The 16,196-nt window shown below is 38.2% G+C and overlaps 2 protein-coding genes across 2 annotated transcripts; both read left to right on the top strand.

Annotated features, from left to right (window-relative positions):
* Positions 1 to 2,757: 2,757 nt before the first annotated feature.
* Positions 2,758 to 3,309, top strand: LOC145802877 (uncharacterized). Its single transcript, XM_082895679.1, has one exon. It carries the CDS (start codon positions 2,758 to 2,760, stop codon positions 3,307 to 3,309), a length of 552 nt encoding a protein of 183 aa, XP_082751805.1.
* An 11,178-nt stretch (positions 3,310 to 14,487) lies between these two features.
* LOC145802876 (uncharacterized) lies at positions 14,488 to 15,135 on the top strand. The gene has a single exon (XM_082895678.1). The coding sequence runs from the start codon at positions 14,488 to 14,490 to the stop codon at positions 15,133 to 15,135; it is 648 nt and encodes a 215-aa protein (XP_082751804.1).
* Positions 15,136 to 16,196: the final 1,061 nt, after the last annotated feature.

Raw genomic sequence — 16,196 nt, 5'->3', positions numbered from 1 at the left:
TTAGAAAAGTTAGCAGGAAGTATGGCCCCCAATTTTTTTTTTTTTTTTTCTTGAATCAAGATATTCAAACACTGTAAAATTTTAAAGGAAGATATGCAGTATACCAATTAGGATGACAGAGGGGAAATGGCAGTGTAGTCTAAGGCCTCGCATGATAAGTTAATATTTTAGTGAGAAAGTTATTAAAAAAATTAATAATTTATATTAAAAAATTAAAAAAAAATTTCTCTCAATTTTTTATACATTTTTTCGTAAAAAATTAAAAAGTCACTCAAAATATATTAATTTTTTTTACTTTATATTTTAATCAAAAAATTATTAAAAACGAGGCTTAATTGATGTTTCTCTAACGCTCCCATGTCAAAGGTTAGAAGTTCAAATCTCGTTAATTACCGAGTCAAGGGACAATGTACGAGTTATATTCAGTGTGTTTGGTTTAAGTTTTTTAGATAAAGTTTTTTAAAAATTGAATTTTTTGATTTTTGTGTGTTTTTGTTTTTAGTGAATATTTTTCAAATTTCAAATATTTTTTTTAACTTTTTTAGATGCACCTTACTAAGATGTATCTAAAAATTAAAAAAATTGTGAAAAAATATTTTAAAAAATTAATAAATACATAAAAATACAAAAAATGTACTGAATTCTTATATTTTTTTTTGTATTTTTGGTATTTAGTAAATTTTTAAAAGATTTTTTTTACAATTTTTTTACTTTATAGGTGTATTTATGCTAGGTGTGTCTAAAAAATAAAAAAATACTTAAAATATTAAAAAAATTCAATAAAAAAAAATGAAAAATAAGAAAGTAGAATTTTTTAAAAATTATTTTTGAAAAAATAGAATCAAACAAACTGATTTGTATTTTATACTGTGTGTTAATAGTTACGGGTTCATTTGCTCTCATAAAATAGCAACTTCTCTCTCCTTCGGAATTCCATAATATCATGTAACATTGTTTGTGTTAGTCTTAACAAATAAAAAGTAACAATTCACATTAAATTAATTGTTCTTTATTTTTTAATTATTTAATAAAGATAAGTTATTATGTTTTATTTGTAATTTTTTTTATAAAATTATTAATTTATTCGACTACATAAATAATGATATATAATATTTTAAAATTACCCAATAATTATTCAACCACCACAGGCATCAATAAAGACCTACAATTAAAGCTCCTAGGAAAAGAATTGTGACAATTGAAGGGGAAATAAAATAGCAGTCGAAAATGAAAGACTTGAAAGGAAATGCATTGAACTCAACTCTCTCAGCTTTCACATTCACATCAGACAATGACACATATAACAGTACATGGTTGTTAGCCGCATTTAATGAATTTAGAACCGGTACACTGAGCTGTTGTAAAGAAAGTGTTAGAGCTCTTAAATTTTTATCAAATTTTTTATTAAATATTTTATATAAATATGAATTTTATATTTATATGAAACTCACTTTATATTAGATATTTGGTAAAATATTTAATTGAAATTTTAGTAGTCGCATTACTCCTATTGTAAGGACTCTTTTGCTAGTCAGATTTTCTTAAATTAAAAATGAAAAACTTTTGGTTTTTTATTTTATTTTTTGTTTTTTTTTAGTTTTGTGAAAAAAAATTAAAATAATTATAATTTAGATGTGATATTTTATTAATTTTTTTAATCTATTTGATCTTTTATTAAGTTAAATTAGTCTCAATTATCTTGCCAACTGGGGCCTTAAATTGTACATATTTTATTTTTTAAAATAAATTATTTTGCCCCAATCACAAAACAATAAAATTACTTTCTATATAATTTTATAAATTTATTTTTTAATCAACTGATATATAATTAAACATATTTCATCTTATATCTCAATATTATTTTTTTGGTAAAATATCATATCTTAATATCATTACACAAATAATTCTACCATTTAATTGTATTGTACTCCCATCCCAATCTATAAGACTATCCACTCCATCCATCTAGTATAAGCTATGTAAAATAACTCACATCAACATTGCATTCAGTCCATCTGAAAATGGAGGAAGCAAACCATCGCCATAACCCTAACGCTGCCAAATCTACTAAAGAAGAAGACCACCTGGTTCGGAATACAAAGAAAATCAAGAGCTCTACTTATTTCCCAAGCACTGAGATGGAAATTGAAGTCGAGATGCTGTTTGAACAGGGTGATGCGGGTCTCAGTGCTCATAACCTCAAACCTCCTAGAAATCTACCAACAAAATCCTTCAAGGAAGCACTGGCTACAGCAAGACATAGGCCCTGTTTGGTGTAGCTGTTAAAACAGCTTATAGATTATACCTTAACAGATTATAGATTATGACTTTAATCAGAAGTTGTTAATCTGTTTGGTGTAACTGTTGGATTATAAATTTAAGTTGCTGAGTAGTGTTTGTTAAATAAGCTGTGAAATTGCTTTTTCAATTAATTTTTATTTTTTGTTTGTCTACATTTCCCATAAAAAATAATAATAATAATCTATAGTCCATTTGAATCTTTTTCTATTTTTAAAAAAATAAAAAATAAAAAAATTTAAGAGTATAACCATAAATTAACATGTCCACAGCAGAAGCTGATAATCAGAAGCAAGGGGTGAACAGCTTCTCAGAATCAGTTTTTTTAAGTTAAAATAAGCTGTTAGAATCAGAAGCTGTTTGAAATAAGTTTAACCAAACAGTCCAAAATAACTTTTTCAAAACTAAAAACCATAAGTTAGCTCTGAAAAGCTAAACAAACACCCCCATAGTGACTACATGTTTGATAGCAGAGTGGAACTACTCTCCTCTGATGAAGAGGATGATGAACAAGAGGGACCTACCTCAATTGTCCATTCCACCTTAGAACACATGGGACTGTCCAGAGTCTCTCTTCCAAAAAAACTCCTTCAGAAGATCAAGAAACCATGGGAAAATGCCTTAATTATTAGACTACTAGGGAAAACCATTGGTTACACAATGCTGTGTACAAGGGTCAAAAATATCTGGGGGCTACAAGGTGAGTTCAACGCCATTGACTTGGGGTACTACTTTTTCTTATTCAAGTTCTCCAACCAGGAGGACTACACAAAGGTATATACAGGATGCCCTTGGGTAATCATGGATTACTACCTTACTGTTCGAAGATGGGAACCCAATTTTAAACCTTCAAAAGCCTTTGAAACCACAACCGCAATATGGGTTCGGTTCCTGGAGCTTCTGATAGAGTACTACCAAGATAAGATTCTGTTTGCTACTGCCAAAACCATTGGCAAACCACTAAAAATTGACTGGACAACCGCTATGGCAACGAGAGGTAAATTTGCATGAATTTTGTCACGCTTCAAAAATAAGACAATAATCCATCCACCATAAGCATTATATGATAACAACAATAATAAAGTTATATTCCATTAATTCAATATGATATGCAAAAGAGAAGTATATACATCATAAAGTCTAACCCTGAATCTATAGCATATGTTTCCAATTAAAAGAGAAGAAGAAAGATAAATAGATAAAAATGCCTTACGGGCTTACAACCTTCCAAGCCGATGCTTGGTTACAACAAAATGAGTCAGAAGCTCAATACAGATAAAGCCCTAGGTGTACAAAAAGAAAATAAATAGAAATAAATAAAAGTGAACTCTCAGCTCCACAATCCTCCCAAGCTAAGTCCTTGGTGGAGATATATCACTAACACTTGAAAATGTTTTTCCCAAGTAGGGTGAGCCAAACCCAGTAGAAACCATCTATCACAATATATGAGTCTTAACAAAAGTATATGTATGGTGTGCATATGCAATGCCATTGACAAATTATTCGTGATGTTACAAGATCATACTATGCCAAGTTTTACATCTTAAGCCGTTTCAGTCTTACTTTAGTTCATGGCAATTCATTTCATCTCAATCCATGAGTTTAATCCCTTGTTACCCAATCAATCCAACTGAGATTACATCCCAATAATTCTCTACCAATACAATTATCACATAGACAATTCAATCTGCCATTTTACGAAAATTTTGTCCACGGGAATTTGCACCTATGTATATACGCGCGGTTTTCGAGACTTTCACCCTGGACACACATGCCAATTTAATTCAATGGAGTCCATCCCCTTTCTCCTCCCAAATATGATACATATACAATGTATTAACACATAGTCATATTCAATGACAATCAATACGAGATTAGTTTCAATTCACCTAATCTTCATGCAATTTCTACAACAATTATAGTTATCCTCCACTGATAGCCCAAAATAGATATTTCTATGTAGTTATACAAACTTCACATTAGATAAGCTATTCATAGATAAACTATCCATATGTCCATCAATGAGAAACGACAATTTTCCAACTCCACCATTAACATACACATCTAACCAATTTCACCTTTATTGAATCAATTCCAAGATTTATACAAAATAATCATTTGAAATATTTTAGGGAAACACCCCATTTCCTTCCAAATACAACCCATTTGCCAAAATCAACAAGTTTGACACAACACAACCTTATATCCATACCCATAACCATTTCAACACCTTTATTTTGAAAACCCTTATTTTTTATTTTAAATCAAAACCCTAGGTTTGTCTAATATCATCCAAATCCCAACCTTTATTTTCACTATCATCAAATACCCAAGTTAAAAATCATACAAAAGTATAGAAAGTCCCTACCTCAAGCTTAGAAGAGCTAGAAGGAAGAAAAGCCCAAAAGTCAACGAAGGAGAAACGACGTTTTGCTCCGATCAAATTGAAGCCCTCGACAAGCTCTACAATTAGTCTCAAAGAAGCAAGGCGAGAAGGGGCCTTCAAGTGAGTAGATTTAAGGATCTTTGAGTGAAAAAGTGTTTTTTGAGAGAAAGAGAGAGTTTCATGGTTTAAAGGGAGAAAGAAGAAGGAAAAGTAAAGAAAAGATCAAGTGGTGGACCTATTCATAGTACTAGGTCAAAATAAAAATAAACCCCAAATTCAACCCACAAGATTTGGTCAAAATACCCAAAAAGTAGGGCCCAAACCGACTAAAAATCTGGGAAAAAGTTCGCAGGTGTCGACCCCTGCAACAGAGGTGTCGACCTTTATGAAGAAAAGCTGGAACACTTATGTTTGATAGCATGCAAGGTGTCGACCTTTTCCAGACTGGTGTCGCCAACAAATTTCAGCAAGTAATTCCAGGACAAGTGTCGACCTTTTCCAAACTGGTGTCGACCCTCGAGGCCAATAACAAAATGAAGGAGTCAACACCACCAAGATCGGTGTCGACCCCAGAACAAGATTTTTAAGTTCTCAAACAACTTTTCAACGTAAACAAGCGTGAATGAGCAATCCCAACAAGTTTAAATCGATTTGTACTCCTCCAAAACTAAGATACAACAACACCAAAGATTTTCAAAATAAAATAAAGGATTCAAATACACTTCCCAAAAGCGTTGAATGACACAAGTGTTACAACCTCCCCACCTTAGGAAATTTCTTCCCCGAAATTTTAAAGCAAGTTTTAAAGCCATGATTAAACCAAGCCCAACAAAGATAATCAATCAATTTCATCACCATGACCCATTTTCCGGTCATTCATTTTCATTAACTCGATACACAAGTTCCAACATTGAACGTACAATTCACATTTTCTAAAACACATACAATGTTTTTATATAAAATCCATGTTTCCAAAACATATATAACATATACAATGTTTCATGTTTCATTAACATAATCAACACTTCGATACATGATCAAACATTAACAAATAAGTTCGGATACTTCTCATGGACTTCCAATTTACATTCCCAAGTTACTTTCTCAACCCCATGATGTTTCCACAATATTTTAACCCCAGGGAATTGTCTTACCTCGCAAGACTTGATCTCGGGTATCCAAGACCCTTACCGGTCTTTCTTCATACGCGGCATCCTTATCTACCTCTAAGTTGGTCCAATCTAATACGTGCGATGGATCCGGCTCATACTTCCGAAGCATGCTAATATAGAACGCATCATGAACCCCGAAAAGTTGTGGTGGTGACCAATCTCTTACGAATAAGTGAAACTTTCTCCGTCGTTTCTCGAACTAACTTTGGACTTAACATAGGTGCATCACCCATCTCGGCCCAACACAAAGGAGATCTACAAAGTCTGCCATACAAGGCTTCAAACGATGCTATGCCAATACTCGATTGGAAACTATTGTTATAGACAAACTCCACTAGGGGCAAGTGTCTTTCCCACAAACCCTTAAAATCAAGAACACAGCCTCGAAGCATATCCTCAAGGATCTAAATAGTATGCTCGGACTGCCCATCAGTCTGAGGATGATACGCAGTGCTAAAGGTCAATTTCGTACCCAAGGCACTTTGTAAACTCTGCTACAGTCGGGCCATAAAACGTGGATCTCTATTCGAAATAATCGTCACAGGGACTCCGTGCAACCTCACTATGTCCCTAATGTAAAGGTCGGCAAAGTAATCTACTAAATCACTTACGCGCATAGGAATAAAGTGCGCTGTCTTGGTTAACTGATCCACTATCACCCAAATTGCATCACTACCCTGTTGAGTCCTTTGAAGGCCTACAACAAAAATTCATTGAGACATGCTCCCACTTCCACTCGGCTTTAGGCAAGGGTTGTAACAAACTTGCCGGCTTCTGATGCTCGACCTTCACTTGTTGACAAGTTAGGCACCTCAATACAAACACGGCCACATCTTTCTTCATTCCCCTCCACCAAAACTGGCGGCTAAGGTCGTGATATATCTTTGTGCCTCCTGGATGTACCACAAGGCGTAAATGGTGAAACTCTCGAAGTACTTCCTCTCGACAAGACTCCGGCACAAAGAGACAATCACAGTATCTAATACCCGAATCAAGATACACATTCAAGCCTTTCTCCACATTTCCACTGGAAATCTTCTCTCGAAGGGATTCTATTTCAAGGTCACCCTCCTGTGCTTCTATTACTCGATTCACAAGTGTAGGCTGTGCAATTACCAAAAACAAGGCTGCAGACTCAGCAGACTCGTCAAGATGCAAGTCAAACTACCCAATAGCACCCAACATCTCCCATTCCCGAATAACAATACAAGCTACATTGCTAATAGACTTTCTACTCAAAGTATCGACTACTTTATTGGCTTTTCCCGGATGATAATGTAACTCAAAGTCATAGTCTTCTATGAACTCCATCCACCTCCTCTGCCTCAGATTTAAGTTTTTCTGTGCAAACAGATATTTCAGACTCTTGTGATAAAAAAACACCTCAAACTTCTCATCATATAAGTAATGCCTCCAAATCTTTAAGGCAAAAATCACCACAGCTAATTCTAGGTCATGAGTGGGGTAGTTCCTCTCATGTGTTTTCAATTGTCGCGGGCCATAGGCCACTACTTTTCCCCCTTGCATCAAAACACAGCCCAAACCTTCACGTGAGGCATGATAATATACTGAATAGCCCAAACCTCTCTCCGGAATAATCAAAACTAGAGCAGTGGTAAGTCTAACCTTGAGCTCTTGAAAAAACTTCTCACAAGTCTCACTCCACTCAATCTTAATCCCTTTCCTCGTTAGTCTAGTCAACGGTGAAGCTAATTTAGAGAAATCCTTCGCAAACCGACGGTAATACCCAGCCAACCCCAATAAACTGCGAATCTTGAAAGCATTCTTAGGTGGTTCTTAATCTTGCACTGCTTCTATCTTGGATGAATCTACAGTCACTCATTCCCTAGATACCACATGGCCTAAGAACTTAACTTCTCTCAACCAGAATTTGCATTTCCCAAACTTAGCATACAACTTGTGGGCTCTAAGTAACTCAAGTACTACCCGCAAGTGCTCCTCCTCAGAGGGTAAGTAAATCAAGATATCGTCTATAAAGACGACCATAAAACGGTCTAGGAACTCCCGGAAGATCCGGTTCATCAAATCCATAAACACAGTCGGTGCATTAGTTAGCCCAAAGGGCATCACTAGAAACTCATAATGGTCATACCGTGTACGAAATGTCATTTTCGGGATATCCTCTTCCCTTACTCTCAATTGGTGATAACCTGATCTCAGGTCTATCTTAGAAAAGCAACAAGATCCTTTTAACTGATTAAACAAATCGTCTATACGAGACATAAGATACTTATTCTTAACAGTTACCCGGTTCAACTTCCAGTAGTCAATACACAATCGCAACGCACCATCTTTCTTTTTGAAAGAAAGAGCCGGTGCTCCCCAAGGCGAAGTACCAGGGCGAATAAAACCCTTATCTAGCAATTCCTAGAGTTGAATCTTCAACTCACTCAACTCGGCAGGTGCAAATCTATACGGTGCCATAGAAATCGGTACCGTGCCAGGCACTAAATCAACAGAGAACTCGATCTTTTAGTGAGGTGGTAAATTAGTAAAATCCTCTGGAAAAACGTCCGGGTATTCACAAACTGCCATTGGCAACTCAACTTGGCCTTCATCACACTCAGTACTCAAGAAGTTGGCAAGAAGGTAATTAAGCTCGCTCCTCTCACGTGGATCATACGTCGGTGATATGACTCTATCAACCCGGTCCCCCAAGAAATAAAAATAATCACTGCTTATGGTACATACAGTAACCCTCTGACGGTATCAATCTATAACAGCCCGATATGATGACAACCAGTCCATACCCAATATAACGTCAAAACTAAACATATCAATCAATACAAATGCAAAAGGAAGTCGGCAACCGGTAACCTCTATGTCACAACCCCAACACCTCTATTTCAAAACCACCTCACTACCAATAGGTGATTCTACACAGATAAAAGATGTTAACTGAGCCAACTCTAACCCCAAAATCGATGCAAAAGCAGACAAAATATATGAATGGGATGCACTCGTATCAATCAACAAATTAGCAACTGAATTGTAAAACAAGGAGGCACCTCTCACTACCGACGATACTGGTACAAGATCCGGCACGGTAACAACATACACACACCTTGTAGGTCTCTATTCAACCTGCTCACCCTTCGGAGCATAAGTCTGATGCACTGACTGAGCCGAAGAGGCTCCTTGATTGGCCCTCGAGGCCTATGTTGACTGTGCAGACTGGTGGCTCTGTGTTTGTCTCAAACCAAATGCACCAGGTGTATCACCTAACTGAGGGAAAAATCTCTTCATGTGCCCTGCCTGCCCACACTGATAACAAGTAAGCGGCTGCCCTCTCCCCTGATCTGGGAATGAACCGAAGATGATGCAAACCATTGCCCTCCTCCTCTCTGAGGGCAAGCTAGAGACTTGTGGCCCAGCTGGCTACACTTATAACAAGTGAGATCTCCTTGGCCACCTCTTCTAGAACCTGAACTTGGCACTGGAAAAGTGGACCTCGACTGAGCTCCCTAGGACTGCTGTGGGTTAGAACCCCTCTGCCTCATATTGTCCCCCTAAACATCCTAACTCCTTCTGGAGCCCTTCATACTCTCTTTCTCCATTTGCATTACGGTCTCCAACTAAGCCGCCGCCTCCACGTGGTGTCCATACTTCCTAATCATCAACCCGACCACCTTGAACATTAGCCCAGTCCTCAATCTCTTCTTGAACTCTAAATAACGACACTCCTTAGTCTCCATGAGTTCTGGTGCAGACCTCGATAAACTAGTAAATGTGGCCTCAAACTCAGCCGCCAGAGTGTTCAACTGCACCAGCTTGGAGAATTGGTCACTCAACTTCTCTTGAATCGTGGGGGGTAGAAACTTGTCTTGGAAAGTGCTGGCAAAAGCCTCCCAAGTCACCCTAATGTGCCCACGCGTATATTTCCACTACTGACTCGCATCTCCCTTCAGTTGGAAGGATGTCAAGGTCACTCTCAACTACTCATCCTCAATGCCAAGCATCTCGAACGTTTTCCCAATCTGCTCTAGCCACTCATCTGCCTTCAGTGGCTCATTGGGATCACCTACAAACTCGTCCAGAAAAACTCTCATTTCAAGAAAGATGACCCTGTCTTAGCAACATGGGCTTGGACTTGATTCTCAACCCTGAGAATATCTATGGATTTCTGCAATGCTCTGGCCATTTCCTGGGTTAGGGCGTCCATGGCCTGTTGACCAGCTGGTTCAGCCGCATTGGCTTGGCCAACCCCTTCTTCTTGTGCCAGAATTTCATCCGATAAAGGCACCTCGTGCCTTCTAGGTCTACCACGCCTACCATCTCCACGTCCATGTCCTGACATCCTAATAAAGGTAACAGAAATGATTAGCACATTTACAAATGTGTCGAAACTAACTCACTCGCGTCCTAAAGCGATGGACAACAATAATTCAATCCACATAAGCATATTGACACATAAACACATATGAATTTCATTCCCGGATAATGACCGTCCCACGACGTTGCCAGAGTTCCTATTAGAAACAGCAGTGATCGAGTGCTCTTCTAACGAGATTTCTAGAAACCCGTAGGCTCAATCAACATTCTACAAATTTAATCTCATACTCATATAATCACATAAGCATGTTATCATACAAGTACACATCGTTCATATGAAAGTCTCTATCAAGCGAGACAAACTCATCGTGGTACTAACCACTTCCCACGTACTCAAAGTATTCAAAACCGGTACGCTCTGATACCAAGCTGTCATGCCCTAAAAATAATACAATAATCCATCCACCATAAGCATTATATGATAACAACAATAATAAAGTTATCTTCTATTAATTCAATATGATATACAAAAGAGAAGTATATCCATTATACATTCATAAAACCTAACCCTGAATCTATATCATATGTTTCCAATTAAAAGAGAGGAAGAAAGATAAATAGATAAAAATGCCCTACAGGCTTCCAAGCTTCCAACACGATGCTTGGTTACAACAAAATGAGTCAGAAGCTCAATACAGATAAAGCTCTAGGCTTGTACAAAAAGAAAATAAATACAAATAAACAAAAGTGAGCTCTCAACTCCACAATCCTCCCAAGCTAAGTCCTTGGCGGTGGCATATCACCAACACTTGAAAATGTTTTTTCCAAGTAGGGTGAGCCAAAGCCCAGTAGAAACCATCTATCACAATATACGAGTCTTAACAAAAGTATATGTATGATGTGCATATGCAATGCCAATGACAAATCATTCGTGATGTTACAAGATCATACTATGCCTAGTTTTATATCTCAAGCCGTTTTAGTCTTACTTTAGTTCATGGCAATTCATTTCATCTCAATACATGAGTTCAATCCCTTGTTACCCAATCAATCCAACTAAGATTACATCCCAATAATTCTCTACCAATACAATTATCACATAGACAATTCAATCTGCCAGTTTATGGAAATTTTGTCCGCGGGAATCGGCACCCATGTATATACGCGTGGTTTTCAGGACTTTCACCCTGGACACACAGGTCAACTTAATTCAATGGAGTCCATCCCCTTTCTCCTTCCAAACATGGAGTCCATCCCCTTTCTCCTCCCAAATATGATACATATACTATGTATTAACACATAGTCATATTCAATGACAATTAATACAAGATTAGTTTCAATTCACCTAATCTTCATGCAATTTCTACAACAACCATAGCTTTCCTCCACTGATAGCCCAAAACAGATATTTCTAAGCAGTTATACAAACTTCACATTAGATAAACTATCCATATGTCCATCAATAAGAAACGATAATTTTCCAACTCCACCATTAACTTACACATCTAACCAATTTCACCTTTATTGAATAAATTCCATGATTTATACAAAATAACCGTTTGAAACATTTTAGGGCAATACCCCATTTCCTCCCAAATACAACCCGTTTGCCAAAATCAACAAGTTTGACACAACACAACCTTTTATCCATACTCATAACCATTTCAACACCTTTATTTTGAAGACCCTTCTTTTTGATTTTAAACCAAAACCATAGGTTTGTCTAAAATCATCCAAATCCCAACCTTTATTTTCACTATCATCAAATATCCAAGTTAAAAATCATACAAGAGTATAGAAAGTCCCTACCTCAAGCTTAGAAGAGGGAGAATGAAGAAAAGCCCAAAAGTCGACGGAGAAGAAAAGACGTTTTGCTCCAATCAAAATGAAGCCCTCGACAAGCTCTACAATTAATCTTAAAGAAGCAAGGCGAGGAGGGGCCTTCAAGTGAGTAGATCTAAGGATTTTTGAGTGAAAAAGTGCTTTTTGAGAGAAAAAAAGAGTTTCATGGTTTAGAGGGAGAAATGAGAATGAAAGGTAAAGAAAAGATCAAGTGGTGGACCTATTTATAGTACTAGGTCAAAACAAAAATAAACCCCAAAGTTAACCCAAAAGATCTGGTCAAAATCCCCAAAAAGTAGGGCCCAAACCGACTAAAAATCTGGTAAAAAGTTCGCAGGTGTGTCTGCAGAAGAGGTGTCGACCCTTATGAAGAAAAGCTAGAACATTTATGTTTGACAGCATGCAAGGTGTCGACTTTTTCTAGACTGGTGTCGACACCAAATTTTAGCAAGCAATTCCAGGACAAGGGTCGACCCTTCCTAGACTGGTGTCGACCCTTGAGGCCAACAAAAAAAGGAAGGTGTCAACACAACCAAGACCGGTGTCAACCCCAGAACAAGATTTTTAAGTTCCCAAACAACTTTTCAACGTAAACAAGCGTGAACGAGCAATCCTAACAAGTTTAAATCGATTTGTACTCCTCTAAAACTAAGATACAACAACACCAAAGATTCCCAAAATAAAATAAAGGATTCAAATACACTTCCCAAAAGTTTTGAAGTACACAAGTGCTACAAATTTGTGTGGGGATGGATCGTACACAACCTCTAAAACCCAAATTTGTGTTGGAGAATAAATGCTATAACATCGAGTACAAATCACTCCATTTCTTCTGCTTTCTCTGTGGCCGCATTGAGCATAAGAAGGAAGCTTGCCGATTCAAATTGCCTAGTATACAATCGGCCAGGGTTATACTAGCCGTTATCGGCATCGAGAACTCCAGTACACCTATTAATATGACCAACTGTAACATGCAGTCTCCAGGAACCACAGAGGAGGCATTTGGGCCATGGATACTTGTAACTAAACGTGGACGTAGGCCAATTTAGACTAGAAAACCCCAAGAAGTAGCTGGCCTAACCACTAAGCCCAATAGATTTAACTATTTGGAAGAAGGCCAGGATGGGCAATGCAAAAATTTAAAGGGCAGGAAAACCAATAGAGCAGGTCTTGAGAAACCCTAAACAGATCCATCTACACAAATAGGACCAAGCCAACCTAAAGAAGCTAAAAGTAAAGGGAAAGCCAATCAGATTCAAACTATATCCATTGAACAATTTAACCAGAACAAACCTTTACCTCTAATTCACCCAACTGGTGCAAGCTCATCTACTGATATTGAAGATTCTTCTGCAAAGGCCTCAGTCTGTGAACAAATCGATGGAGATGTATACGGTAGTGAGGAGCAACAACTGCCTACAGTGACTTACATGAGTTGTGCATCGGAACCCACCACAAGTAAAGAAGACTCTACCATGGTTGATGTTATGGTAATCCACACCCCCATCATTAACTTCAATCTATCTCCTCTATCTACACCCTGTTCTTTCGACCAACTGAACAGTAAGAGTGAACCCCCTGACCCAGACCCCGGAAAGACCAACAATGGAGAGAGATGGAAAGTCAACACCAGAAGCTCAGGGAAAAGACATAGAGAAGCACCTGAACCAGAGCAGTGCAGTGGGGTTGTTGTTAGAACCCATGAGAGAAGCTCTTCACCTAGTCGCTTTCGTTTGGTGGATAGAGTAACTACGGCTGACAATCGAACCAAGTTGGGGGGACAACCCAACCCACCCGTCCCACTTTATTCAAATGGCCTCCCTTAGATCAGTGGAGTACAATCATCGGAGAATCCGTAGTATCGTTACGGAGCTTGCAGTCAGAGATCCCCCCTCATACCCTTCCATGGATTTGCTCCGACTTCTATTTTGAAATTACCGCAGAGCTGACAATAACAACTTTAAGAGAAACTTAGTGGAGATTATCAAGACTCATAAGCCTGAAAGTTTGGTGCTCATGGAAATGAAAGTAGCCTATAGCAAGATGAGTAACTTCTTTAACAGACTTGGATTTACCGCACCATTCATTGTTGACCCGGTGGGTAGAGTGGGTGGCATCTGGATAATCTGGGACACTAGCCAGGTGAATGTTAGATCTTCTATTGTCAACTCATAAGTCATCCATGCTACGGTCCATAAAGAGGATTTTGAAGAATGGGTATTGGCCGCTATCTATGGCAGTCCCAATCCCAACCTTAGAGCCCATTTGTGGAAAGACCTTGAAGATATAACGGTGAATGTGGAACAACCTTGGCTGGTAGCTGGTGATTTCAACGACTATGCAAGTCAACATGAAAAAAGAAGCTTTTCACTCAGCCAGAACACTAAGAGGACCCATAAATTCCTTGAACATGTGAACAACTGCAACCTTATAGATTTAGGAAGCTTTCGACCTCGAATGACTTGGACTAACAACAGATAAGGTCTAGCCAACACCATGGAAAGACTAGACAGGGCAATGTGTAATACGGAATGGAGAACCATCTTCCCTGAAGCTACAGTCAAAGTCCTCCATAGAACCTATTCAGATCAATCTCCTCTCGTAGTCTACACTCAAGGTATGCGTCTCTTAAACCCCCGTAGTAGGCCCTTTAGATTTGAAGTTGCCTGGATGTCCCACCTAAGCCTTATCGATGTTATTAAATCTACTTGGTTACCTATGAATGTTTACCTCATTGATGCTACTTTTGAGTTCACACATAAAGTTTCTGATTGGAATAAGGAGACTTTTGGTAATATTTTTAAAAGGAAAAGAAAGCTTTTGGCTAGGATTGAGGGCACTCAAAGAGTCCTTGCTGAAAAATTCATCCATAGTCTTCAAACTCTCAAAAAAGATCTTATCAAACAGTATAATGAGACTTTGTTTCAAGAAGAAATGCTTTGGTTTCAGAAATTTAGATCGAACCACATTACTCTTGGTGACAAAAACACTAGATATTTCCATATATCCATCATAACCAAGAAGAGAAAACTTAAGATAAATGCTCTCAAGAATGAGGAGGGTAACTGGATATCTGATTCCTCTAGTGTTAAAAATATCATTGTTGATTACTTTAAATGCCTTTTTAGTAAGGATACCACTTGAGAGGGTAATTTATAAAGAGAAATTGGGCCAATCTACGATCCCTTAATCTCTGTTTTGGGCCGGACTAAGGGCCGGGGTATGGGCTCCGAGTAGCTCAGTTCCATGTTGTCTGGGTACCGAACTAGGTAGAAGGGTTTGATCGAGCTACCTAAAAACTAGGCCTGGTGGCTGGCCGAGATATTTGTGAGAAGGAAGGCCGAGCTATGTAGTTCGATCGAGTGCCATCTACATCATTGCTTAGTTGTGAGCACGATCGAAATAAGCTAGCTCGGTTAAACCGCACCAACTTAGACAAAGGAGAAAACTATCTTACTTGGTTGGTAGTAAGTAGAGTGTTATCAAGATAGACACTTTTTACTGGAAGTGTGATTCCTAGGAGGACTTTTATAAGGAGAGTTGGAATCCTACTAGGATTGCGAATCTATAAAAGCTCATAGCAGGACCTATGTACAGGTATCACAATTTCTACTCTAAAAAACATAGCTTTTTGTCTATTGTCTATTTGTTGACTTAGGCATCGGAAAGGTATCCGGTATACACCCGCCGGTTAGTTTATGTTTGTGTTTTCAAGAAGTAAAGCGATAACGTTTGGAGGAGTGCAAACTTGATCAACAGGATTATACGAGAAGATTATTTCATGCTCGTACAATTGGCGCCGTCTGTGGGAAAGATAACGAACAAGACCTTTTGATCAAGTTTTCCTCATTAGTTGAAATCAATAGCGCATAATGAAGATTTGCCGCAATCTGCAATTGATGGGCAAACCTCGGAAGGGGCCGGGAAGCGCGAAGGGTTTACCTTCTATCCCACCCATGGCAGAATTAGAACCCCAACGACGGAACTCCTGGAAGGACACACGAGAGAGACGGGGCACCAGTCCTCGTCGCTCTCAAAGTCCTAAAAGGCAGAGGCGGAGGTTGGATCCTCAGGTTCTGGAGGATCGCATGAGGGAGCAAGACGAATTAATAAGGAGGATGGCGGCAGACATGGAGACTATGAAGTGCCAGATAAAGGGTAAAGGGGTGGCAACGGAAGAGGGGCGCAAAGGCAAAACGCTCTCT

The sequence above is a fragment of the Camellia sinensis genome, chromosome 11 (assembly GCF_055761805.1).
Source record: "Camellia sinensis isolate YWXY chromosome 11, ASM5576180v1, whole genome shotgun sequence".
NCBI lineage: Eukaryota > Viridiplantae > Streptophyta > Magnoliopsida > Ericales > Theaceae > Camellia > Camellia sinensis.
This window is presented reverse-complemented; position numbering and strand designations above follow the sequence as displayed.

Excerpts from the sequence above, each read along its gene's own strand:
- LOC145802877 (XM_082895679.1), top strand. The coding sequence starts at position 2,758 with ATGTTTGATAGCAGAGTGGAACTACTCTCCTCTGATGAAGAGGATGAT.
- LOC145802876 (XM_082895678.1), top strand. The coding sequence starts at position 14,488 with ATGGAAAGACTAGACAGGGCAATGTGTAATACGGAATGGAGAACCATC.